The sequence below is a fragment of the Platalea leucorodia genome (genome assembly GCF_965183815.1).
Source record: "Platalea leucorodia genome assembly, chromosome: 8".
NCBI lineage: Eukaryota > Metazoa > Chordata > Aves > Pelecaniformes > Threskiornithidae > Platalea > Platalea leucorodia.
The window spans coordinates 34,599,184-34,622,139 of NC_138830.1; the positions used below are offsets into that span (position 1 = coordinate 34,599,184).

A 22,956-nucleotide genomic window follows, 5' to 3' on the forward strand; every position below is an offset into this window, starting at 1 on the left:
TGGCTCTTCTGCAGAAAGCAGAAGTGGCTGCCCCGCTCCTTGGCCTCTTCCACCCGCCACTGCATGTGCCACCAAAATAAACAATGACAGAAATCCCCTTGTCCCTGCTTCTTAGAATGCATCCGAAATTTTTGGAAAAGTGGTTAAAGTGGGCGGCATGCAGAGGATAAATTATGGTGCAGCGAGAGCCAGAGCCACGGATACTGGGCAGGGTGGCACAAAGCAAGACGGAGGAAGAGCTTCACTCAGCCACCATGCTCATTGCAAGGACGGTCCTGCTGCTCGTGCTGCTCCTCACCTTCTCCCTGCACCGTGCCGCAGGTAAGGCACCTCGTGGGCCACCGCTGCAGGTTGGGGCTCGGGGTCCCCACTGGGGACATCCTGTTGGGGACCTCAGGCAAGAAACCCCAGCAGGGAGCGGGGAGGGTGCTGCTGGCAGGAGGAGCAACTCTCTGGTCAGGGCAGGGCTGCACGTCCCGGGGTGCAGGGAAGGATGGAGAGGGTGCTGGGTGGCCTCAGCAAAGCCAGCCCTAGGGAGATGCTGCAGGAGCTTGGAGGAGACTCTGGCAGAATTGCCCAGGTCTCAGCTGGATGAGCAAGTGGTTGGAGGGGGAGGAGCGCGTGCAGCTGTTTGGAGCCTTCCAAAACACCTTGCAAGTTGTGCTCCCGCCTTGGAAACCCCCAAAACCTCGTCCCCAGATCGAGCACCCTGACCTCACCGTGCGCTTTGGCAGCTGCAGCAGGCTATGGGGTGCTGGGTCCCACGCCGTTCCCCTCCCTACTGCTGTCCACGTTTCCAGTCCTGTGCTTGCTGCCACGAAAGGAAATGAATCCCTGCCGTGGGATGCTGTGGGAGCTGCTGAGAAGATCCACGGCTTCCATCCTGTGTTCGATATCCTGTAGTGTCATTGTCTGGTGATGCAGTTAGTTGCAAAATGCTGCCAAGGGCATTCACAGTGTCTCTCCCTTCCTTTCACAGCCAAATTCACGCCCACCGAATGCTGCTTCAAGTACGCGCAAAAACCCATCCGACACATGCAGAGTTTCTATGAGACGCCCCGGGACTGCTCCTTGCCTGCAGTTGTGTGAGTACACCTGGGGTTTGCCTCCCACCGCCGGCACAGCGTCACGGTTGGGAGCTAGAGCAGCTCTCCCCATCTGTCCTGCCCCGCAGACAGCCCGGTCCCAGATGGGTGCACCTCCCTAGGGGGGGCTGTGGTAGGAAAGTAGTCTGTGGGGTGGGTGTGGGGGGGTGTGGGGTGAAATTAGGTTTTGGTGCTTTCTAATGCCAGTGGTCTGGGAAGACCCAGACATGCACCATCAGCCCGAGGAGGGCATGGGCTGCTGGAGATGGCTCCAAGCCTCCATCCAGGATAGGGCTGCACACAGGGAGGGGAGAAGTAGTGCACGGGAAGGGAATGGCTCACGGTTCATGTTTTCACTTTCTTTCCTCACTTTCTCACCGCAGGATTGTGGCTGCTACTGGTGCCGAGGTCTGTGCTGACCCCAAGAAGCCCTGGGTGAAGAAAGCCATGAAAAAGCTTCAAAGGAAAAAGTGAAATCCTCCTACCATCCACAGTCCTACCTGCATGTCCAGTCCTCCCGTCTCTGGAGGGAGCAGACAGCGCTCACGGGACTTCTCCAAAGGGTGCCGTGGTGGTGGGCACCGGCGCCGCAGGCGGATCCAGCCAGTACCCTGGCAGGACCAGGTGTCACAGCAGCATGGAGCAGCCAGCCACCAAGTCCCTCCCGCTGTTACTGCCCTGCCAGGATGTGCCCAGTGCAGCAAATATTTATAATAAAGACTCATTTCCACAAGCTGTTCTTTGACTTGGAGCAAACTGTGCCTGGTCACAGCGTGCTTCATTGGGAACATGATAGTGGGGCCAGGTCTTGACCCATCGGTCAAAGACCCATAGGTGAGGTTACCCTTACCCATAGGTAAGGCTATACATCCTTACAGCATGCGCTTAGCCCCACGGGCTTTGCAGGTGCTCCAAAATTAGGTGGTCAGGAATGGAGGGTTCAGGGAGAAGATACTGATCTGCCAAACCCTTAATACCTTGTCAGCCTCCAAATATGCTAGTGGCCACTGCAAAACAAGTGAGGGAGATGAAAAACAATGTCCACAGTGCCAGGAGGGTGAGGACACAACGCCCTTCAGCTGGGCAGGAGAAGAGATACCCCTGCTGCAGACCCTCTGCAGGGCTGGGGAGGGTGGGAGCAGTATGGGTCCCCAGCTGTGGACACCAGGCTGATGGTCCATCATTTCATGTGAGAGGTGCAGAGTCCACAGGGGAAAACCTCAGAAAGGTGAGGGCAAGAAGTATCATAAATGCCATGGACTGATCCTCAACCTAAAGCTTCATCAGTGTTTTATACTCAAAATTAGAAAACAGGGCAGGGTTGTATTTTCTAGGATATTGAATGTAGGCAGGGGAGAGAAAAAAACATTCTAAATGACATTTTTGCCCACGAATCATAAGCACCATGGGATGAGGCAGTGGTGGAAAGGAAAGCTGAAGCAGAATCAGATTTTGGGGGACAAACGTCTCATGGATTGTGCTTGGCTGTTGATAGACACAAAGTTCCAGGGTTACACCTTCACAGCACATAACACCGATGCCTATGATGGCTGTGTTGTCTTCTGAAAGAAGAAATGGATGCAGAAGTAGCCATACAAGGCGGTAAGCTTGTGGATAGACACTCCCAGTCTGTATTTCAGAGACTCTTTAAACACTTTACTTACTAAGCAGCCTTCCCCAGTCATTCGAATATGAGGGTTGCAAAGATTATTTCCCCCATTTTTTTTAAACACCACTGAAAATCAAAATCCTGTAGGCCCACAACCAGAATATTACAGGTGGACAACACGATCCTCAAAGAGAAAAAGCAATTCTTGCCTTGGCACACAGCTAACCCTGAAATTTTTGACCTGCAAAAACAGCTGTGTCGACAAGATGTGAAAGGTGTTACAAGACACTGTTGCCAATAAGAAGTGAAAATGTTGAGGAAGACCAGCAGATCATCTAGGAATATTATGGGGATGACACACTGCACCCTCTATGAGAAAGGTGGTGATGAAAATGTGGGACAAATGCCATCTGCCCATATTACAGAGCAGCCCCTGATGAAAAAAAATCATTATTATGTTTTTACTAGTCTCTATCCCTTCATTAACAAAAGAAAACAACACTCCACTGGGCACGCCAACGTTATTCCTGAGGATTTCACCACCTCGATGGCCTGTTTTGGGTGATGGGAAATGGAACTGCGGGACCCATGCAGACCCCAGGGACCTCCTGCTCGGGGACCACTCACGTGAGCTGAGTGAGCTGCTGCCAGGTGGGAACGTGACTGAACTCGTGGCATCAGGACCCAAGAGGCAGGAGGTGGTCCAGGAAAAAAGGGCACCGACTGAAAACTTCCAGGGTCTGCCCTAGGGGTTTGATCACAAGCGTGTGCTGGAGGCGTCGCTTTTCCGCTGTTTCTGGCAGGGCTTAGCAACTGTGGGAAAAGCTGTTTTGTAAGAAGTGTTGTAGAACAATCATCATGTGCTTTCTGCTGTGCTGAGAAAATGGCGTAGCAGAAATATATATAAGCATCAGCAGAAAAATATATAGGTGTCGGCAGCTGCTGCATCATGAACTGCCCCTCAAATACCCTGTTATCAAAGCTGGGTAGGACTTACCTGAAAGTCTTAGCGATAATTGCTTGTTTCCCTCTAATAATTGTATGTATGTGAGGCAGGAATGCCTGAGCCAAGAGCCTGCCCTGACTGCCAAGCAACCTGCATAATGACAGGGACATGTTTCTGCTGGCGTCTGCGCACCCCTGGATGGGGAAAACTGATCCCGGAGGCAGCTCGTCTTTGTTGGGGAGAGCCCAGCTCCTTCCACCAAGCGGTCCCAGGGCTGATGTCTCCCGAGCCGTGGGGCATCGCTGTGCTAACCACCCCACCGCCCTGCCCAACGGCAGGGCCGGACCCCATCCCGTGTCAGAGGGGACACAAGCTGCCGCCTATGCCGGCTCTGCCGCTTGCCTTCCCCAGCGCCACACCAGCGAGCAGACACTGACAAAGCACACGGCTCCACGCTAGCTCTTGCACATGGATGTGTATTTTAATAAAAATAATTCTGTCAATATACAGCAGAACGTCGATTTCTTTACCATATTTCCAGTATATTTTCATAGGCTTTTTCTCAGTTAAAATCCCCCCCCTCCCCTTTTTGAAGTTTTCATGCGAAGCATCAGATAACTTAATTCACAAATACTAAGCTTAGACTGAACCAATGTGCACAATTTGTGTGATGTCCATTTAGCTGATGTTGTACCAAAGAGGAGAAACCCCCCCCTCCAAAGGCGATGAGAAGTCTGGAGTGGCAGAGGGAGATCTGCTCTGTCGCAGCCCAACGGTGGCCTCCAGGGCTGGTTGGAAACCTGCAAAGACCTCGCACCCCATGCTCCAGCTGAGCATTTCATACCTGAGTTTTGAGCAACCAGCAGAAGAGAGTTAACTGCGTGGTGGGCAGGTCCTGGGGCTTGCACTGCCGAACAGGTTGTGTGCAAGAGCTTCAGGTGCCGGCAGCCTCCTCCTGCCTCCTCTGGCTGAAGAGCCATGAAGAGCGTGCACAGGTAGGACCGAGAGGGACAATCCCAGTCAAATGCCTGTGCAGTGTCCTTGGTCTGGAAGAGTCACCACACTGGTATTTCTAAAATTTTCTTTAAAATCCTGATTATCCCCAGAGCTGCTGCTGCTTCTCCTTTCTCCAAGTTTGAGCTTGTGAGAAGCCCAGCCTGCAAAAATCCTCTGTGCTCCCTCCCAGGGGAAGGATGCAGCTAAAGCCCTCCCGAGCAAAGGGGTGAGAGCACGTGCCTGGACCCAAGTGGAGTGACCAGAGGAAAGGTGTCTGCCTGGCCAGGGGAAGTTCAACAAGGAGCAGAGGTCTGCATGGCCTCCAGGAACGTTTCTGCGGCAATGTGAGTGTAAATCCCACACAGGACTCAGCTTCTTGCGAGCAGGAGAGAGTTAAGCCTCCCTCTTGGAAATAAAAACAGCTGACAGGACATGCGCTCAAGCCTGGATGAACCCTCCGCTTGCTGGGCACTGCCACAGCTCAAGGCTGCAGGCTGCAGAGCTGATCTGGTGTGGGACGCAGGGAGAGGGTGAGACATGCCATGTCCACTCATCCATCACCTGCCACCTCTTGATGCAGGGAAGAATGGTGGAGTGTTGATGGTGGAGCTAGTACTTCCTCTGGAAGAGGCCTCCAGGCTCTCAACCACTCCCCTTTCCTCCCCAAATCGGCTGTAGGTCCCCCCACACGCACCCCACCAACACCTCCTCCAGCTCTCTGACCTACACAGCAGATGGGACATGGCTCACAGCCGGCTTTTGGCTCTGATTAAGAGCTGCTGCACTGCAGTTCCCTCCATCGCTCATTCTTCTGGGGCAGAAGGGTCCCAGCAGCACACAGCACGTGTCCCCTGTCACGTCCCCCTCCAGCCCTTTTGCAGAAACATCTAGGGACAGAGATGCACAGCTGGAGTTCCAACACCAGCTCTCTACAAGAGATCTACTCCCCTTCAGATCCACCCCTCAGGCTGCTCTAACATGAGCAGGGTTTGAAGGAAGTTGCTCCTTCTGCAAAGGGGACTCCTGGGTGGACCAGGACCACCTTTCCAAGGAATGTGTTCCTTCTCTCATGCTGTGACCAGGTCCACGGGGCCTCACTGCGCCCAGGACTGAAGTGTGATGGACCTCTCCGTTTGCTGCCCTGTGGGGCAGTTGAAGACTGCACACTGCTTCTTCATGGAAAGAACCTCCCAATACCGTGTTGTGCACCATGGAGCTTCATGGCATTTACACACTGCTACGTAGCCTGGCTATCACGGTTCACCTTCTCAATCAACCCCACGATGGCAGAAGGAACTCTGAAACTTGCACCTAAGCAACACGTGCTACGTGAGTATTAAGGTAGCAAAGCACAGCAGCATCACAGCAATCCAACAAGGTTTGCTTTGCTGGAGAAGGAGACAGTTCATCACGCCTGATGCCTGAGGAGGAAAATGATAAATTCAATCCCTGGAGCTAGTTACACCAGCTCTGCTTGTTCCAGTTGTTCAAGGGAGCCTCAAGAACAAAGCTATTTAAGGAACGTGAAGATGCCTTAATAAGACTACATGAAAAATAAGGACACAGCTTGAGGACAGGTAGAGATGTCACTGTAAAAAAACAGAAGGAATAAGGAAGCAGATAGGAAAATCCTAGGTGTATGCAACCACAAGGAACAATACTCCTGAAGGAGCTCATTCTCTGCGCCAGTCACAGCTGCATCTCCTGGTGTCCGAATCAGGTTGGCAGCAGCATGGCGAGCACCACCAGGATGTTGGAAACAGAAACAGGCTATAGCACCAACAACCACACCTCTTCCATGTATCCCAAAGCAATGAGCTACAGTTCTGGCACACGTCGGGGCTGGAGGGGAGGGAGAGCAGCCACTGGACAACCTCCCCCACCAGCTGTATGCCGCGTACTCAGTGCTTCACTCTGGACGTCCCTCTCCATTCTGCCGGCCACACACAGAGGCTTTATTTCTAACCAGACTCCAAAAGAGCGGCAGAAATGCTACAGCCAGCCCATCTGCAGGCTGATGGGATCCTGTACGGTGACAAAAAGGGATTGTCCCACACAGATCTGCCCCTTTAGGCCAGTGCAGCAGAAGCGAGCCCAGGAAGAGCAGTTAGAGTTGCCATGTCCATGCTTGACAAACGTGTTGTTGGCACAGGCCGTAATGCTGACCCTGGTCCCAAAGCAGCTCCTGCAGCGCCAAACACTGCAGATACCACTTCTGGTGGACACACAGGTGGGAGAATACTGGGATTGTGGGAGGCAAAGGAACAAGAAGGGAGACCTGGTAGCAGTGAGAAGTTTTCCCAAGACAAGCTATAGGAAATAGACTGCTGCCCTCCATGCTCACAGGAGATCTTGACTGAGAGATCACTCAACCCTGTAAGTCTTGAATCAGCTTTTGTTAAACACCTGCTAGGACAGGATCACGGAGCGGCAAGAGGAATCATCTGGAACAAGATGGTTTCAAAAGGAACAAGAGGAACCACAAGGAACAAGATTTGGCTCCCCTGGTACAGGAGAGAGGTCCACAAACTGGAATGCATCCAGCAGAGGCCACTAAGATGGTCAGAGGCTGGAGTGCAAGGTGTATGAGGTGGATACACCTCCCAGAAACACTTATCCCAGCTACTCTAATGCCTCCAACTCCTGAATTGGTCCCTCATCTCACTCTGAAGTTCTCCCATGTTACTGTTGATGTGACTGCTTTCGCTGCTTGTGGGGACAGCACGAGCCCTTGTCCATGGTGAGAAAAGCCTAGTGATGGAATTCAGCTCCATGAAGCTCTCTCTGCAGAACCACTGAAGGACACCTTAACCAAGGCTCTAGGTCTGGAGTTCCCAAAATGTTAACAGGGAGGGCACTGGGCTCAAAACCAAAGCCCATGATGTGCAGGGCTGCAGTCCACCACCCCTGAAAGCAGGTTTCCACCAGGTCCCTGTGAAATGTTATCCTTCTGAGAGGCCCTTGTTGCAATGCTGAGTTTGAGGAAGGTAGGTGGAGTACACAGAGTACACAGCTGGAGGGTGCCTCCCACCGTGTTGATTACAGCTCTTTGGTGGTGACACTGGACTTATCAGTTGAGAGCTGAGACCCTATGATTGTGTAGACACAGCAGAGCTGGAAGAGGTTTAGTTGTTACAGCTGCAGCATTTCACAGGTCCTGGGAAGGATGCCACAGCTAGAAAGCCTCTCTTGGGGATGCATGGTGAGAAACGTTGCCTGTGAGCAGTGTCTGGCTGTGGTTTGGAAAACCTTCTAGGATCTGAAGTCAGCCCAGCAGAGAGCAACCTAAGTGCCAGCCTCACATGATGGAAGTCCTATACCCAATGCCATCAGTGTTATAATGCAGGGCCATAGCTGAGACCTTGTCACCCTCACCAAGAAGTGGGAAGGCAGCAGTTTCTACTACGGGCTACACAATCATTTACATGGCTTTACTGAAGGACTCTTGGGAGAAATGACACTGTGAGGGACTGCCCAGATGAAGCAGAGTCTCAGCTGGGGTGTTGTTAGCTCATCTGTTTCTGAGCAAAGCATGAGGCACCTGGAATAACAAATCCCAAATCACTTTTTATAAAAGTAATTTTTAAACTGCATGAAGCCTCTGCTTAGGTGTACAACCGCATTCAAAGTTAAAGACCTCAATTCAATTTAGTTCTGTTTGTTTTTTAAAAAGACTGCAACAATTCAAACCAAGTCTCAGCTGACATGAACCATCAAGGAGCAGCCAGTGACACTCAAAGACCAAGAGGCTTTGAAAAATAACCTGGGAAAACCAAGTCAGAAATCTCATCTAGGAAACACTGGTAGGTTGAAGCCTATACCTCCACCACACACTGCAAACACATTCCTCTTCCTCACAATGAGTCATGACCACGTTAGTCAGCATCTGAGCACAACAAGCAGAAACCACTAGTGAAACTGCAAGAACACTTGAAATGAAAAAAACCAAGCAATAGGTATGGGACAGATATGTCAGAGCAGAAAAGCTGTTGCACTCCCCAAAAACCAGAATCAGGACACCAGGTACAAAAGCTGGTGAGTGCAAGAAACGGAAGGCATCACTGCTGTCTAGTCTACAGGGATCTACTGTCACTATCTGATGCACATAGTCAGGGGCAGGAAGAGCGAGGGGCAATCATCATTAAGAGTGTGGCTTCTCAGCACTAACCTTGACACAACAGCAAGATGGTTTCTACCACAGGGATGGTCTCCGTGAGAAGCCAGAGAGACCATCCCATCATACATTTCTTGGCAACAGAATAACCAGGTATCTGGGAGCATCTCTTGGGTTTTTTTGTAGTGAAAGGGAAACCTAAACAAAAAAATGCTCTAGGATAGTCAGCACAGCTTTGCTGAGATCAAGTGGGGCATTTATATGACACATGACAAAGAGACTTGGCTTAAAGGAACCACAAAGAGAAAGAACAAAGAAAACTCAGAAAGAGATAAAGATGGTGTTGCTACAAAGATGAAAGACAGGTCCAACTGCAGCCAGACAGCAGCAAGCTGGTGACCAACAGCAGAGGAAGCCGCCAAATGTGAAAGGCAAAGCCAGGTACTAGAGCATTTCCAACCTAAGTACCCACAATCAGCCCATCAGTGTGCCCTAAGCGTGGCTCTAAGAAACGGAGAGCCTGCAGAAGAATCTCTCACCAGGGCAGGTTCATATGCTGCCTCAGGTTCAGCAACAGCACTGGGGCACAATGGGTTAGGCTGGGCAGCCTGGCAGGTCCAGCATCAGAGGCTCCAGAAAGGAAGCCTGCCCACCGAGTTAAAGTGTCTCTGCAATTGCAGTGAGGTAAGGACTGCAGGCTGGGGATATTAATCCATCACTAGGACAACGAGCAGAGTTGAAAATCAATAGATGAGCTTTCAGGCACATGAGCTGTTCCCCAGAATTAAAACAGAAGCCCCAGATTTGCAAGTTAAGTTCTTCTGCTTAGTGCAGACCTCTGCTACTGTCTGCCCAGAAGAAAGGCTTCAGTACGCAGAGCTCCCTCTACCTTTTTAAACTATACAAGTTGATCTAATAAAAATCTCTCCTCCAATCTCTAAACCTCATGTTGCCTGCTTTCTTAGACCACCACGGCTCTAGCACTGCTTCAAAACCTTCACAAAAAGGTAGCAAAAGGCATTCCCAACCACCTCCAACACCACCTGCACATTCACTGCCACAGTCTTCTGCAGTGCAGAGGACACCTGCCCCCCTGCTCTGCCTTGATTTCAGACCTCGTGTTCCAGCTACAAATCAAGCCTGCAAATGCAGCAAATCCTTAAAGCTCTGGGCTACTGCACAGAGGTTACACACCACCTTCCTTTCTTCAGTGGCACACCAGCTGTCTTGCTGCTTGAAGCCCTGACACAGGCTAACCTCCATTTTAAGGGCAAACTTCAGCACAATCTGTTCACCTTTCCTTGAGCCTTCAAAAAAAAAAAAATTCAAGAACAGCAGTAAAATACATGTTGGGTCTGAGCTCCTTTGGGTCATCCTCAGAGCTACTGACCTAAAATTCATTTGGTGCAGAATTCCTCCTGTGCAGCCAGACTGAACCTGAAGTCTCCTAACGGTACACCAGAGGACGCAAAGCATGCGGTCCTGCTACACAGCCTCACCAGTTCAAAGTACACACTCAGAAACACTTACAGGCAGATGGTTTGAATGCCAAAAGCTTAGCAGCACTTGAGTCCCTGAGCCTGATACATACTGCAGCAGTGACACGTTAGTCCATCTTACTTGGAGGTTACTCACCCACAGATCCTTGCTGGTCACTTTTGGACCTGAAACTAAAATAATTTTCTTAGTAATCCTTAAAGAAAGATTGCTGCTCCCCTCTGACCGGCTCAGACCTTACAAAGCTAGTACTGACCCTAACCCACAACCTGATCTTTGCATCTGCAACCTGCAAGGCTGAGCACAGTTCACGCTAGTGTTCTTAAGACACTTCCAAAATTTAGAAGTGCTCATTTAGATCAGTGTTACGTGGAGGGGTTAGTAAATACTATTATTATTGAGTCTTAGTGACAGAGCCCTCCTATATGGAGAAAAAGGGGGATTTGTTATTTAACACAAAACCTGACAGCCCAACTGGGCAGCACCCACGGACATTTCTTGCAGGCTAACAGGACCTGCTTCTACCAATACAGTGGTAGATGACTTCATATTCGTCAGTCCTGTCCCTCTAGCTGCTGTGAGAGCTGGATTTACCTATTTCTCAGGGCTGTGAGATGCTTCTGCAGTGCAGCCACTAACATAGGCAATGTCAAGTCTCCTGCTCTTCCCACTCACAAAGACAAGCGTTTGAGAGCCTTGGGCTCTTGGAGAGGCATGCACCATGAAGGACCAAGCTTCTCCAATTCCCATTGTTAGTGTGTGACAGGACCTACCGCGCCAGGTCTCCTGTGGGGTTGTATGATGTGTATGGCTGGGACCGAGTCTGTGGGCAATAAATACATCAGTGACTTTGTGGAGGTGGAAGAGACCTTTTTAATAAACAGGGTTCAAATAAAATGAAAAAAATCCCTCTGAACTGCCACTGCGAGAAGAGTTCAGATAACTAGCACAGAAGATGATGCTGTATGTGCACGATGGAGGGAGAAGGGAAGAAAAGAACAAGCTGTCACCAACTTGATGAGCCTCCTCAGTAAATCAGCAGAAACCAGCTCAGCAAAACTCTCCAGATAAAATACTGGTGGATCCATGAGAAACAAATCAAAATAAAGAGAAATCCCTACATCGGAAGGCGCTACATTAGAATTACCAGCGAAATACTGAGTGCCGCTGGAGCCGCAGCAATGGCAGGGAGACAGGTAAGATCTGCCAGTCGTTCCTGGGGTCAGGAATAGCCACACAGTGAGGGATTCACTCAATCCTTTCACAGGCAGTGTGTGTGTGTGCTAGAGGGGGTGTTGGTGGCAGGGAGGTCAGGCTATCGAACGAGGTGGTGGTGTAGAGTGGCAGCAACAGAGGGTGAAGGGCACCACTCAACGATGTCAACTCCATCTTGCTCTGGTGGCTAGTGCAAATAGTCGTCTACTCTGGCAAAGGAGCAGGAGCCCAAGCCCACGCGAGCCATGAGCCGCAAACACTCCGAGGCCTGGCCCAGGGCAAGCATCAGCGGGGGCTGCTTTGGCAGGTTCTGAGATTCTGTGGGGGCAAAAAAAGAAATCTGTTTAGAAGTGGTGTCCTGGCTGCGTACCAGCTCACCTGCACTCGGGTCCCTCTCAGTCCCACCTGGGCACCAAGCCTGGCATCCCTGGCAGAAGGCGCTGGCTCTGGAAGGAAGCTACTCCTGAGGAATGCTGACTCTGCACCGCTGCTCCTCTGCACACCCCACCCATGACACATCCCATGTGGGGCCACAGCTGAACAGGGCCTTTGAGAAAGTGCTGCTGTGGTGGCCAGAGCAAGAAAAAGCTAGTGGAGCTCCTGCTGCCTCAGTGTCTGCCAGAAAACCCTCAAAACATGACAGATCAAAGCATGGAAGAATAAAGAAAGGCAGGAGAAATTGGCACCAAGTGAGAGGCAACCTCTCCATCTCTCCCACTTGTGCAAGTCTACACAGTAGTCCAAGATCACTGGTCACTGCTTCTTTTCAACCTAATGTTTGCTATGTATACAAGAGGGAACCCTCAGCTGAGCTAGACAAGGTGTCCTGCGACCTGTGTGACAAAGCATGTCGAGACACCGTCTTTCACATCTCCCTGGTGACACCCCTCAGCAACTTATCCATGCTCCTCAAGCACTGGACAAACAACAGCTGAACTGAGCCACCCTGCTGGACACCTGCCCATGCTGACTGTCAGGGGAAGGGACTCTCCTTCCCAAACCATATCATTTCTGTTCCTTTACTCAGACAGAACAGGACCCTTCATGGGTTTGTCCATAAAGCTGTTCCTTCCTCCAGAAGATAATCTCTAAATCGCCCTCTGGCACACTCAATGTGAGGTGCATAGACCCACTAGGCAATATGTCTGGGCACAGGTTTCCAACACAGAGAAGCTGTCCAGTGGACAGTGCTGGCTGTGGATGGACTGAGCTAACCCAGACTGGGGAATGTTCTGTAAAGTTACCTGAGCAATGACACAGCATGTGCAGGGTGTGGTGACAGGATTAAGGGCCCTGCCTAGAATGAAACAATCCCTTTCTTGCTGACCAGTGGCCCGCCATAACCTCATTATTACTACACCCATTTCTCCACCATGGGATTATCTGTAGCTGAAGATGCCAGGAGGATCAGCAACGACATGGCAACTCACTGATTGCAAGCACAAGACTTCAATGAGGAAAAGCTACTGCATTTACTACACCAGGTTCAAGACAGGAGAGTAAATGGCACAAGCTGTTGGGCCAAGGAAAATGCTTGTTTAAGGAAAACGGAAGAGCAGGCATAAACATTCAGCTCTGAGGACACAGAGGAGTGTAAAAGACTCCTCATATCTGGATCCAACCATGACCAATCCTGCTGACACAAAGAGCAAAGCTCATCAGAAAAAGGGGAGATGTCTTGCTAGCTGAAGAAAACCAACCTATAACCAGATCTCTGCACAGAGCAGGGTCCTTCCAGCACAGTTACGACCAGAAGAGAAAGAGCAACAGGGCTGAACCATTGCCACAGCCCCCATTTCAATGCTGGACTGCAGGCAGCCAGGCTGCCTGGGCTCTAGCAGGCATAGCACACGATGGGAACATGCAGAGGCGAAGGGAAGACAGACCCATTTAACTCTGCATGTCCAAGATGATCTCAAAGGTAACTGGATTTATGGCCCCCCTCTGCTTTAGAGCCAACACTATGGAAAGTGGCTTTGCTTACGAGCTGCTGCAACAGAGCAACTACATTCCCTACCAGAACGCAGGATGATGCCAGGACAAAACTCTGCCAACCTAAACTGCATGGAAAAGAGCCCTGCTAATACCAGTGAACTGATTCAGGTGGGTTTCGAGCAAGAAGGAAGAGGGGCAGGAAATGCATCAAAGACATCTTGGCTTCCTCAGTAAGTAGGGGAAGAAAATCCCAAGGAGCATCCTTGGAAGCATCCTTGAGGAAGACTCAAGGAAGGGAGCCAAATGATCAGATCAAGAGGATCCCTTCTCTGCAGGCTTCCCTCCTGCCTCCCTTCCTGCATTTCTGCCCTGTCAGTCCCCAGCAACAGAAAGAGAGGCAAAAGCTAAATACGAGTATTTCTGAACTTTTCCTAACACTTACAGGCTTGCCTGCCACAGGACACCCCTTGAGAGCAGGTATGTCCAGTGGGTAGTGCTCACATAGGAACCAGGCCTTACCCAATATAGCACTATTAAGAGCAGCACACACAGGTTCCCTCTGGATCGGGTCCAGCTGTTGACCAACGGGGCAGTTCCAAGGGTCTGAGTAAGCTAACAAGCTAAATGCATCCTGTGTGAGAGAACAGAAAGGCACAGTAAGGTCATGCATGGCTGCAAACACACAGGAAAACCGCCAGGTCTGTCAGTCGGGGCACCTCCTGCCATCACCAAGGTGACAGGTGCCTACCTCCTGAAAAGAAATGGCCCTTTTCTTCTTGGCAGCAAGGGACCACACTGGGCCATCAAGATAGTGGATTAAAGAGGGTGCCCCCTCCACCTGGCAGGGGAGCCAGCACGGGAAGGCAGGTAGAGTGTCACCTGGAGAGAAGAAGAGCGAAGGCAGGCAGGAGCTATATGTCTCTCTCCTGTGCCAAGAACTGGGTCTAGATGCTCTATGTTCACTGCGTTTCGACCTCTGATCCCCATGCAGGCCCCCTCTTCCTCACCAGGTGCAGAAGTGGGGGCCACCCAGAGCTCTGCAAGAGAACCCACATCCCCAGTCCTGGCCCAGAGAACTGCTGCAATGCAGCAAAAGGCCGAGGCTTACCTGAAGCATCTTTTTGTGCATTGTGTTCTTCCCATATTCTCTGCAAAGCTGCTCGCTCAGCATCTGCAGCTCCCGTCCAAACTGGATCATTCGCTCCGTGGCAGCATGGTTCCCTCCACAGAGCTGCCTCTGGGGGCAGCTGTCTTCTAAAAGGAAGGCAGTGGAGAACTAACAATCATCTCTCATTCCCCACCATTTCCCACTCTGTGTCATGCTACCCATAAGCTCGTACCCCTTCTGGAGCAGGTAGCTGCTCCCTGCTCTAAGTTTATCCCAGTGGGAGCTTTTTCTGATCACTGCACTACAACAGCCAGTAGTGTTTTTTTCATAGTATCTGTTAGGTACAGGGAAAACTTGAGCTCAGTTTGTTTAATGCCTGAGGACTACCTACAAACCAGGTATTCTGATACAATCATGGGAGCTTGCAACTCCAGCTGTGTTACCCTTTCATGTGTATAATACAACATACACAACACAGAAAACCCTGGTCTAATAAATCCTGGACTCGGAAAACTTTCAGTCAGAGATGCCAACACCACCAACTTCCCAGTATTAGGTGGCCACAAGACCCATTATAACTGAAGGAATCCCCAGTTTCAGAGGTAGTGTAGCTAATTTTTCCTCTCCCTCCTGGCTAAAGCACCCACAAACAAGACAGTTGTAGCTGACTGCACTGTGCTGAGGACACTTTGCAGCTGGGCATCAGCCAGCCTTTCATGGCTCGATTCAGTTCCTCAGCTGGAAGAAGTGCCAAGACTGCTCTGAGCTGGAAATCATGACCAGCACTGAACAAACCTTTGAATCCTATTGCTTTCCCTGCTCCACAACATCACCAGCACTGCTGCAAGACTATGAAAAGCCAGACTTAGTTTTAGTTCCAGGACAGATTCATTTTCCCTGCGAAACAGGCATCTTGAGAACTTCATTCACTGGGGTGGGGAAAGAAACCCAAAGTACGTGTTTTTTCCCCACAATCCAATCACAATTTTAACTCTCAATGTCAGCTCTTCCTATTTCCCTTTACTCCTCCCGCCTCTGAGGCCCTACCCATGCTGGATTCATCCGTCTGCAGGATGTCTTCATGTTTGTAGGTGCCATTCATTATCCTGGTGGATGAATTTTCAAGGACTCCATTGGGGTAATGCTCAGCCTCCATTTCCATCTCGCTGTCACTGAGGTGAAAGGAGGAAAGAAAGGTCAGATGTCTAAATTAGAAAGGGAAAAAATTAAGAGCTCAGATGCCAAATGATGCCCAGTAATGGCCAGTAAACCAGGACAGGTGTCAGTTAGACTACAGGGAGCCAGACAGTCTAATTCAGTGTAGCAAAAACTGTTGCAGGCTTTTGAAGACAATTTATGGAACAGGTTTCTGTTTCAAAAGGGCCTGTCATAATTACAGGTGCAGAGTGCTTATCATCTTCCCTTCAGGAAGCAGTCATCTATGGTACAGCGAACAGCAGGCAGACAACAGATAACGTACTAACATACTAAACAGGAGGGAAATCTTGGCTGTGGTAAGCCATCAACCCTTGCAAAAAGTGCGATGCAGAACATACAAGGGCTCTAGGCTTAAATGTTCAAGACAGCAGTCTGAATGAGATTGCTGATTAACTGAAATGATGAGAAAATCTTGTTGGGACTTGGGCTCTACATTTAGAAAAAAAAAGAATCATAAATCCAGCATTATCAAATTATTCTGGTAAACTGAGTCTGAACAAGTGTTTCTCATTCAGTTACGTGTTGTATAGCTCTCAAGACGTCACGATAGAGACTACAAACTGTCCTGCAAACTGTGCTCAGCACAGTACACAGAGGATGAAGGCCAGCTGCAATTAGCAAGAGATTCTACTAATCACAAGGATATACTCTGCTCCAGCAGGGCCTCAGACAGCCCTGCAACACTGACCTGGAAAGTGAGCCCAAAGGAAGCTCAGTTCTCACCACGGCTCGATATGCTCCACACTCCAGTAAATACAGCAGTAACTATCCCCGCCTCCTGGACTGCCTATGGCTTCTTGGAGAAGGGAGGCTTTTTAGAGGTCTGACTTGCTTTCACAAGCATGACACAAATTACTGCTGATTCAGAGACTTGTCTGGAAGGAAGTGGGCAACAGGCAGAGGCAGCCCAAGAAAATTAACTCAAGAGGGCAACACACCAACCCAGTAACCACTTGAGCTGCTGCCTCACCCGCTAAAAGGCAGGCAAGATGCTTAGCAGCAGTAATCGACTGGCTGAGGAAGCAGTAACAGCTCAATGGGAGAGCTTCTATGCAAACAATCATGTTGGACTCTGATGGCATCAGTTTAATGGGACAGCCTGGTGCTTGAAACAAGAGCATTATAATATTCCTTATGAGATAAGCCTCCAAGCCTGAGCCAGAGCAGGGGAACTGGAACAGGCTTGTGTCTGCTGGGAATAGTAGTGACGTTGTAGATACCAAGATACTCTGTTGTTCAGAAGAGCAGGACAGATGCCCTTCTGTCTCCTCAGAAAGCAGACTCAGCCCTCTCCTACCATCTCACCCTCCTCAGGCACCTACAAAGGAAAAAAAATACCTGGTTTCTTGGTTACTCGTACTACTGTGCTGCTGAGATTTGGTAGAATCTGTAGAATTGGACTCAGAGTAGTTCACAGATGAGGGGGAGGAGGAGGAGGAAGATGAAGATGATGAACTCAGTGTTGGATATTTACTGTGACTCTGTTTGCTTTTTGTGGACATGACTCCATTGCTACAGGTTGGACTATCTGCTCCTGAAAGTCAAGAAGAAAGGGAAAAATGAGACCAGACTGACAATATCACTCTATTGTGAAGTCAACAATTTAGCAAGAGAAGTAAACCCCAAAGGAAGAAAGCAAAATAATACTGCAGATCTTAAATTATTATTCATCATTCTTAAATTCAATAGGGTTTAGAGAAAACACAAATGAATATGGAAGGAACCCCACTGCTCACCAGCAGCATCTGAGCTTAAGGAAGTTCCAAAAACAGGCTGTAAATAAGAGATCGGCAGAACCAGCTCACACAAGCACTGAAATTATTGTTGAAATATGAAGCATGGATGGTTTGTAAAGAAGTTTACAAACTCTCTTCTCACCAACCCAAATATTTCTTATAAACCCTCTATCCAGGAAAACTATGAAAGCACAGGTGAAAACTGGGCCACAAGGAGAACTCTTTGCAAGCAGAACTTCCCAGGCTTTCCACAGCCTGTCTTACATTAGGGATGCACTTGATTCACACAACACTCAGCAAGTTAACAACAATACTCTTAAAAATCACAAGCTAACCTTCCTCATTCAGGAGAACAGACGTCACTGAAAGGAGAGTCAGGCTTGAAATCTCATTCCCTTCCCCACAAAAGGTGCCTATCAAGCCGTGGAACTTGCTGATACAGGACACAAACCTTTGGTCATTACAAGTTTTATATGGATTCAAAAATTGCTGGGTATTTAATACCAAGACAACTGCAAATCATTAGGCAGTCAAATAATATTTTGGAAAAACCTCACTATGGGCTTGCCTTCTTCCTAGGCAACCAATATTGACCACAGGATCTTGACAAGATGATGTGGCCTGGCATGGCTGTTCCTCCAGAAGTGATGGTGATATATCCAAATTCATCAGCTGATCCCACAATTATATTTATAGCTAGGGAACTTATTTATATTTTTATCATGACAACACAAAGATTCAAACAAAAAGTTGTTTTGTGCATTTTAATGACAAAAACGCAGCAGACTCTGCACAACAGTTCTGTTTAATCTTTGAAACATGACTGATGAAACTATCACTATTTTGAAAGCACTAAGGTCTGACAGAGAGAACTGTGGAAGGTGGTGTCCCGTGTATGGAGACAAAAAGCAGCCCAGGGAGTGCCACCAACCAGGAGCACTGTGACCAGGGCATGGCGTGGCAGTTCGCGCAGAAGGGTGCGCAAGGAAGGGCGTCATCACCCTACCAGCTCAAGAGGCGAGTTCAGTTGGTAGTCATCACCCTCTCAGAAGGAGCATAGCTATGGTATCCATCTGGCAGAAAGCTATGTCCTCTGCACTTGCCGGAATGGATGTGGCAACCCAGACAGAGCTCCCACAAAAACATGCAGTCACTCAGGCCTCAGGCTGCAGGGTGTGCCAGAGCCCTTCACTGGTAACGATGTCAGCAGTGAGAACAGCTGTGTGAGGTGTGACCAGGTGGACAATCTGCTCAGCCTGGTGGCCGAGCTATGAGAGGAAGCAGAAAGGTTAAGGAGCATCAAGGAGTCTGGGAAAGAGAGAGGCTGGTAGAACCATGCTCTGCCCTCCCTGAGACAGAAACAGGGACAGCCACCAGAAAAAATCCTGTATCCTCCCCTTGCCACCCTGATGGCAGTAGCTTAAAGGAAAGGAGCGAATGGAGGCACGTCCACACTCAGGGTGGCAGGCAAACCCCCTCCTTGCCCACTTCGCCTTCCCAGGTGCCTCTGTACAACAGGCATGAGGCTCTGGATGTGGAAGGCCAGTCAATGGATGATGTGGATGATGGTCCATCTACACCAGAGCTGTTGCCAGGGTCAGAAAGGTCTACCTTCTGTATCATGACCACCTCCATGAGGAAGAAAAGACAGGTTATAGTTGTAGACGACTCCCTTCTGAGGGGAACAGAGGGTCCAATATGCTGGACAGACCCTCCTCTTAGGGAAGTCTCCCTGGGGCCCGGGCTAAGGACATCACTAGGGAACTTCCTAGCCTGGTATGGCCCTTGGACTGCTACCCATTACTGCTATTCCATGTGGGTGGTGATGAAGCCGCAATGCATAGTCCAAGGGCGATCAAAAGAGACTTCAGGGCCTTGGGATGGTTGGTGAGGGAATCTGGAGCACAGGTTATTTTTTCCTCTCTCCTTCCAGTTGCAGGCAGCGATGTTGGAAGAAACAGATGGACCCAGCCTATTAATACATGGCTCCATGGCTGGTGTCACCGCAACAATTTTGGGTTTTTCGATAATAGGATGGCCTACACAGCACCAGGCTTGCTGGCATCAGATGGGATTCACCTTTCTCAAAGGGGGAAGAGGGTCTTTGCTCACGAGCTAGCGGGGCTCATTGACAGAGCTTTAAACTAGACTTGAAGTGGGAGGGGGATAATATCAGGCTTGCCTGTGACAAGCTGTGGGATGACACACCAAGGTTAGAGGGACGGGGTGCTAGCAAGGGCCCTCAGCCTGTTGCTCAGAGATGTACTGGCTACAGTGCAGCACACTTAAGTCTTACAGAGATGAGCCAGGGGCTCCTGAGGTAATAGGAGCCAACAAAGGAATTAAGGGGTGTTCCTCTAAGAAGGTGACAGGGCTGACAGCCCAGCATGGGCAATGAACAAGAGGAGGTGGAAGCCACTGTGCTGCTAGAAAGCTACGACCTAGCTGCCGTTACTGAAACTTGATGGAACGAATCCCATCACTGGAGTGTGGCTATCGATGGCTGCAGGCTATTCAAAAGGGAAAGGCAAGGAAGGAAGGGTGGAGGGGTTGCCCTCTACATCAAGAAATGGATAGAGTGTGAAGAGCTGTCTCTGAAGAACAGCCACGAGCAGGTTGAAAGCTTATGGGTAAGAATCAGAGACCAAGGCAACAAAGGGAACCTTGTGCTTGGTGTCTACTACAGACTGCCTGATCAAGGGGAGCCTATTGATGAAGCCTTCTCACTCCAGCTACAGGAGGCATCATGCTTGCAGGCTCTCGTCCTGCTGGGGGACTTCAACCACCCCGACACCTGCTGGAAAAGTAGCATGGTGAGCTGTAGGCAATCCAGGAGACTCCTGGAATGCACTGAGGATAACTTCGTAAGCCAGGTAACAGACAGCCCTACCAGAGGGGACACGATACTGGACCTGATGGTCACCAATGCCAGCGAGCTAATCGGTGGTGTCAAGATTGGAGGCAGCCTGGGCTGCAGTGATCACACTCTGGTGGAGTTCGCAGTTCTGAGGGATATGGGTCAGGCAAAGAGTAAAGTCAGGACCCTGAATTTTAGGAAAGCAAACTTCCAGCTGTTCAAGGAATTAGTCAATAGGACCTCCCGGGAAACTGCCCTCAAGGACAAGTGAGCAGAACAGAGCTGGCAGATCTTTAAGGACGCTTTCCATAGAGCACAAGAGCTCTAGATCCCCAGGTGCAAGAAATGAGGCAAGGAAGGCAAGAGACTGGCATGGCTGAGTCGAGACCTGCTGGTCAAACTAAAGGGCAAGAAGGAAATGCACAGGCAGTGGAAGCAGGGACAGGTATCCTGGTAAGAGTACAGGGACGCTGCCTAGTTGTGTAGGGATGGGGTCAGGAAGGCCAAGGTGTGGATGGAGCTGAACTTGGCAAGGGATGCAAAGAATAATAAGAGGGCTTCTACAGGTATGTCACCCAGAAAAGGAAGGTCAAAGAAAGTGTACCCCCCCGATGAGCAAGACTGGCTAACTGGTAACAATGGACGAGGAAAAGGCTGAGGTACTCAACAACTTTTTTGCCTCAATCTTCACTGGCAGCCTCTCTTCCCAACCTCTTGAGTGGGTGGACTGCAAGGCAGGGACTGGGGGAGCAAAGTCCCTCCCACTATAAGAGAACATAAGATTTGTGACCACCTGAGGAACCCAAATATACATAAATCTATGGGACCTGACGAGATGCATCCCAGAGTCCTGAGGGAACTGACTGATATAGTTGCCAAGCCACTCTCCATGATATTTGAAAAGTCATGGCAGCCAGGTGAAGTCCCTGCTGACTGGAAAAAGGGAAACATTGCACCCATTTTTAAAAAGGGTAGAAAGGAGAACCCTGGGAACTACCAACCTGTCAGCCTCACCTCAGTGCCTGGAAAGATTATGGAACAAATTCTCCTAGAAGCTATGCTAAGGCACATGGAGGACAGGGAGGTGATTCAAGACAGCCAACATGGCTTCACCAAGGCCAAGTCCTGCCTGACCAACCTAGTGGCTTTCTATGATGGAGTGACTACATCAGTGGACAAGGGAAGAGCTACGGATGTTGTCTATCTGGACTTCTGTAAGGCCTTTGACACGGTCCCCCACAACATCCTTCTCTCTAAATTAGAGAGAGGTGGATTTGATGGGTGGACTGTTCAGTGGATGATGAATTGGTTGGATGGTTGCATCCAGAGGGTAGTGGTCAACGGCTCAACGTCCAGATGGAGATCGGTGACAAGTGGTGTTCCTCAGGGGTCCGTACTGGGACCAGTACTGTTTAATATCTTCATCAATGACACAGACAGTGGGATTGAGTGCACTCTCAGCAAGTCTGCAGATGACACCAAGCTGAGTAGTGCCGTTAACATGCCTGAGAGATGGGATGCCATCCAGAGGGACCTAGACAAGCTCGAGAAGTGGGCCCGTGTGAACCTCATGAGGTTCAACAAGGCCAAGTGCAGGGTCCTGCACCTGGGTTGGGGCAATCCCTGGTATCAATACAGGCTGGAGGATGACAGGGTTGAGAGCATCCCTGCTGAGAAGGACTTGGGGGTACTGGTGGATGAAAAGCTGCCCCGTATCCTGGGCTGCATCACCAGCAACATGGCCAGCAGGTCAAGGGAGGTGATTCTGCCCCTCTACTCCGCTCCGGTGAGACCCCACCTCGAGTACTGCATCCAGCTCTGGAGTCCTCAGTACAGGAAAGACATGGACCTGTTGGAGCAGGTCCAGAGGAGGGCCATGAAGATGGTCAGAGGGATGGAACACCTCTCCTATGAGGAAAGGCTGTGAGACAGTTGGGGTTGGTCAGCCTGGAGAAGAGAAGGCTCTGGGGAGACCTTATTGCAGCCTTTCAGTACTTAAAGGGGGCTTATAAGAAAGATGGGGACAGACTTTTTAGTAGGGCGTGTTGCAATAGGAGAAGGGGTAATGGTTTTAAACTAAAAGAGGGTGGATTCAGACTAGATATAACAAAGAAATTTTTTACAGTGATGGTGGTGAAACACTGGAACAGGCTGCCCAGAGAGGTGGTAGATGCCCCATCCTTGGAAACATTCAAGGTCAGGTTGGACAGGGCTCTGAGCAACCTGATTTAGTTGAAAATGTCCCTGCTCATTGCAGGAGGGTTGGACTAGATGACCTTCAAAGGTCCCTTCTGACCCAAACTGTTCTATGATTCTATGAGTCTATACATGAATGCTGCCTTGTGTTGCAGGGGTTTTTTTATGTAGACATCTCCTGGTTGAAAACAGGTATTACCAAGAGCTTTTGTGGACTGATGGGATCATTCTGACTATCTAGTCAGAGAAGCATACCCACAGTTTCTTGCAACACAATATAGGAACACAAAGATACTGGCTAGGGAAGGCAAGTGACAGCTTGGAGGCATTCAAGTAATTGTCTTCCTTTCCCTTAAATGTTTTCCTGTCCACAGTTTGTCACACGCAGCAGTGGGAATACCAAAACAAAATACACTCAGATGGCTGTGAGCAGCTCAAGGCTCA

General features: G+C 49.8%; 2 protein-coding genes across 6 annotated transcripts in view; one reads left to right on the plus strand and one right to left on the minus strand.

Moving 5' to 3' along the window:
• Positions 1 to 254: 254 nt before the first annotated feature.
• On the plus strand, positions 255 to 1,559 carry LOC309593992 (C-C motif chemokine 3-like; the record flags this gene model as incomplete). The annotated part of the gene is made up of 3 exons (XM_082319197.1): positions 255 to 321; positions 980 to 1,085; positions 1,469 to 1,559. 3 exons carry the CDS (start codon positions 255 to 257, stop codon positions 1,557 to 1,559), a joined length of 264 nt encoding a protein of 87 aa, XP_082175323.1.
• A 2,541-nt stretch (positions 1,560 to 4,100) lies between these two features.
• Positions 4,101 to 22,956, minus strand: part of RANBP10 (RAN binding protein 10) — an 89,155-nt gene continuing 70,299 nt past the window's right edge. For 4 of the 5 annotated variants that reach the window (XM_082320022.1, XM_082320024.1, XM_082320025.1 and 1 more), the window contains 5 exons: positions 17,062 to 17,257; positions 15,553 to 15,677; positions 14,506 to 14,651; positions 13,917 to 14,028; positions 4,101 to 11,780 (listed from right to left, as the gene is read on the minus strand). In XM_082320022.1, the coding sequence (XP_082176148.1) occupies positions 11,650 to 11,780; positions 13,917 to 14,028; positions 14,506 to 14,651; positions 15,553 to 15,677; positions 17,062 to 17,257 (710 nt within the window). In that variant the 3' untranslated portion in view covers positions 4,101 to 11,649. The remainder of the gene's footprint in view (positions 11,781 to 13,916; positions 14,029 to 14,505; positions 14,652 to 15,552; positions 15,678 to 17,061; positions 17,258 to 22,956) is intronic. The other variant, XM_082320023.1, reaches the window with a different exon arrangement.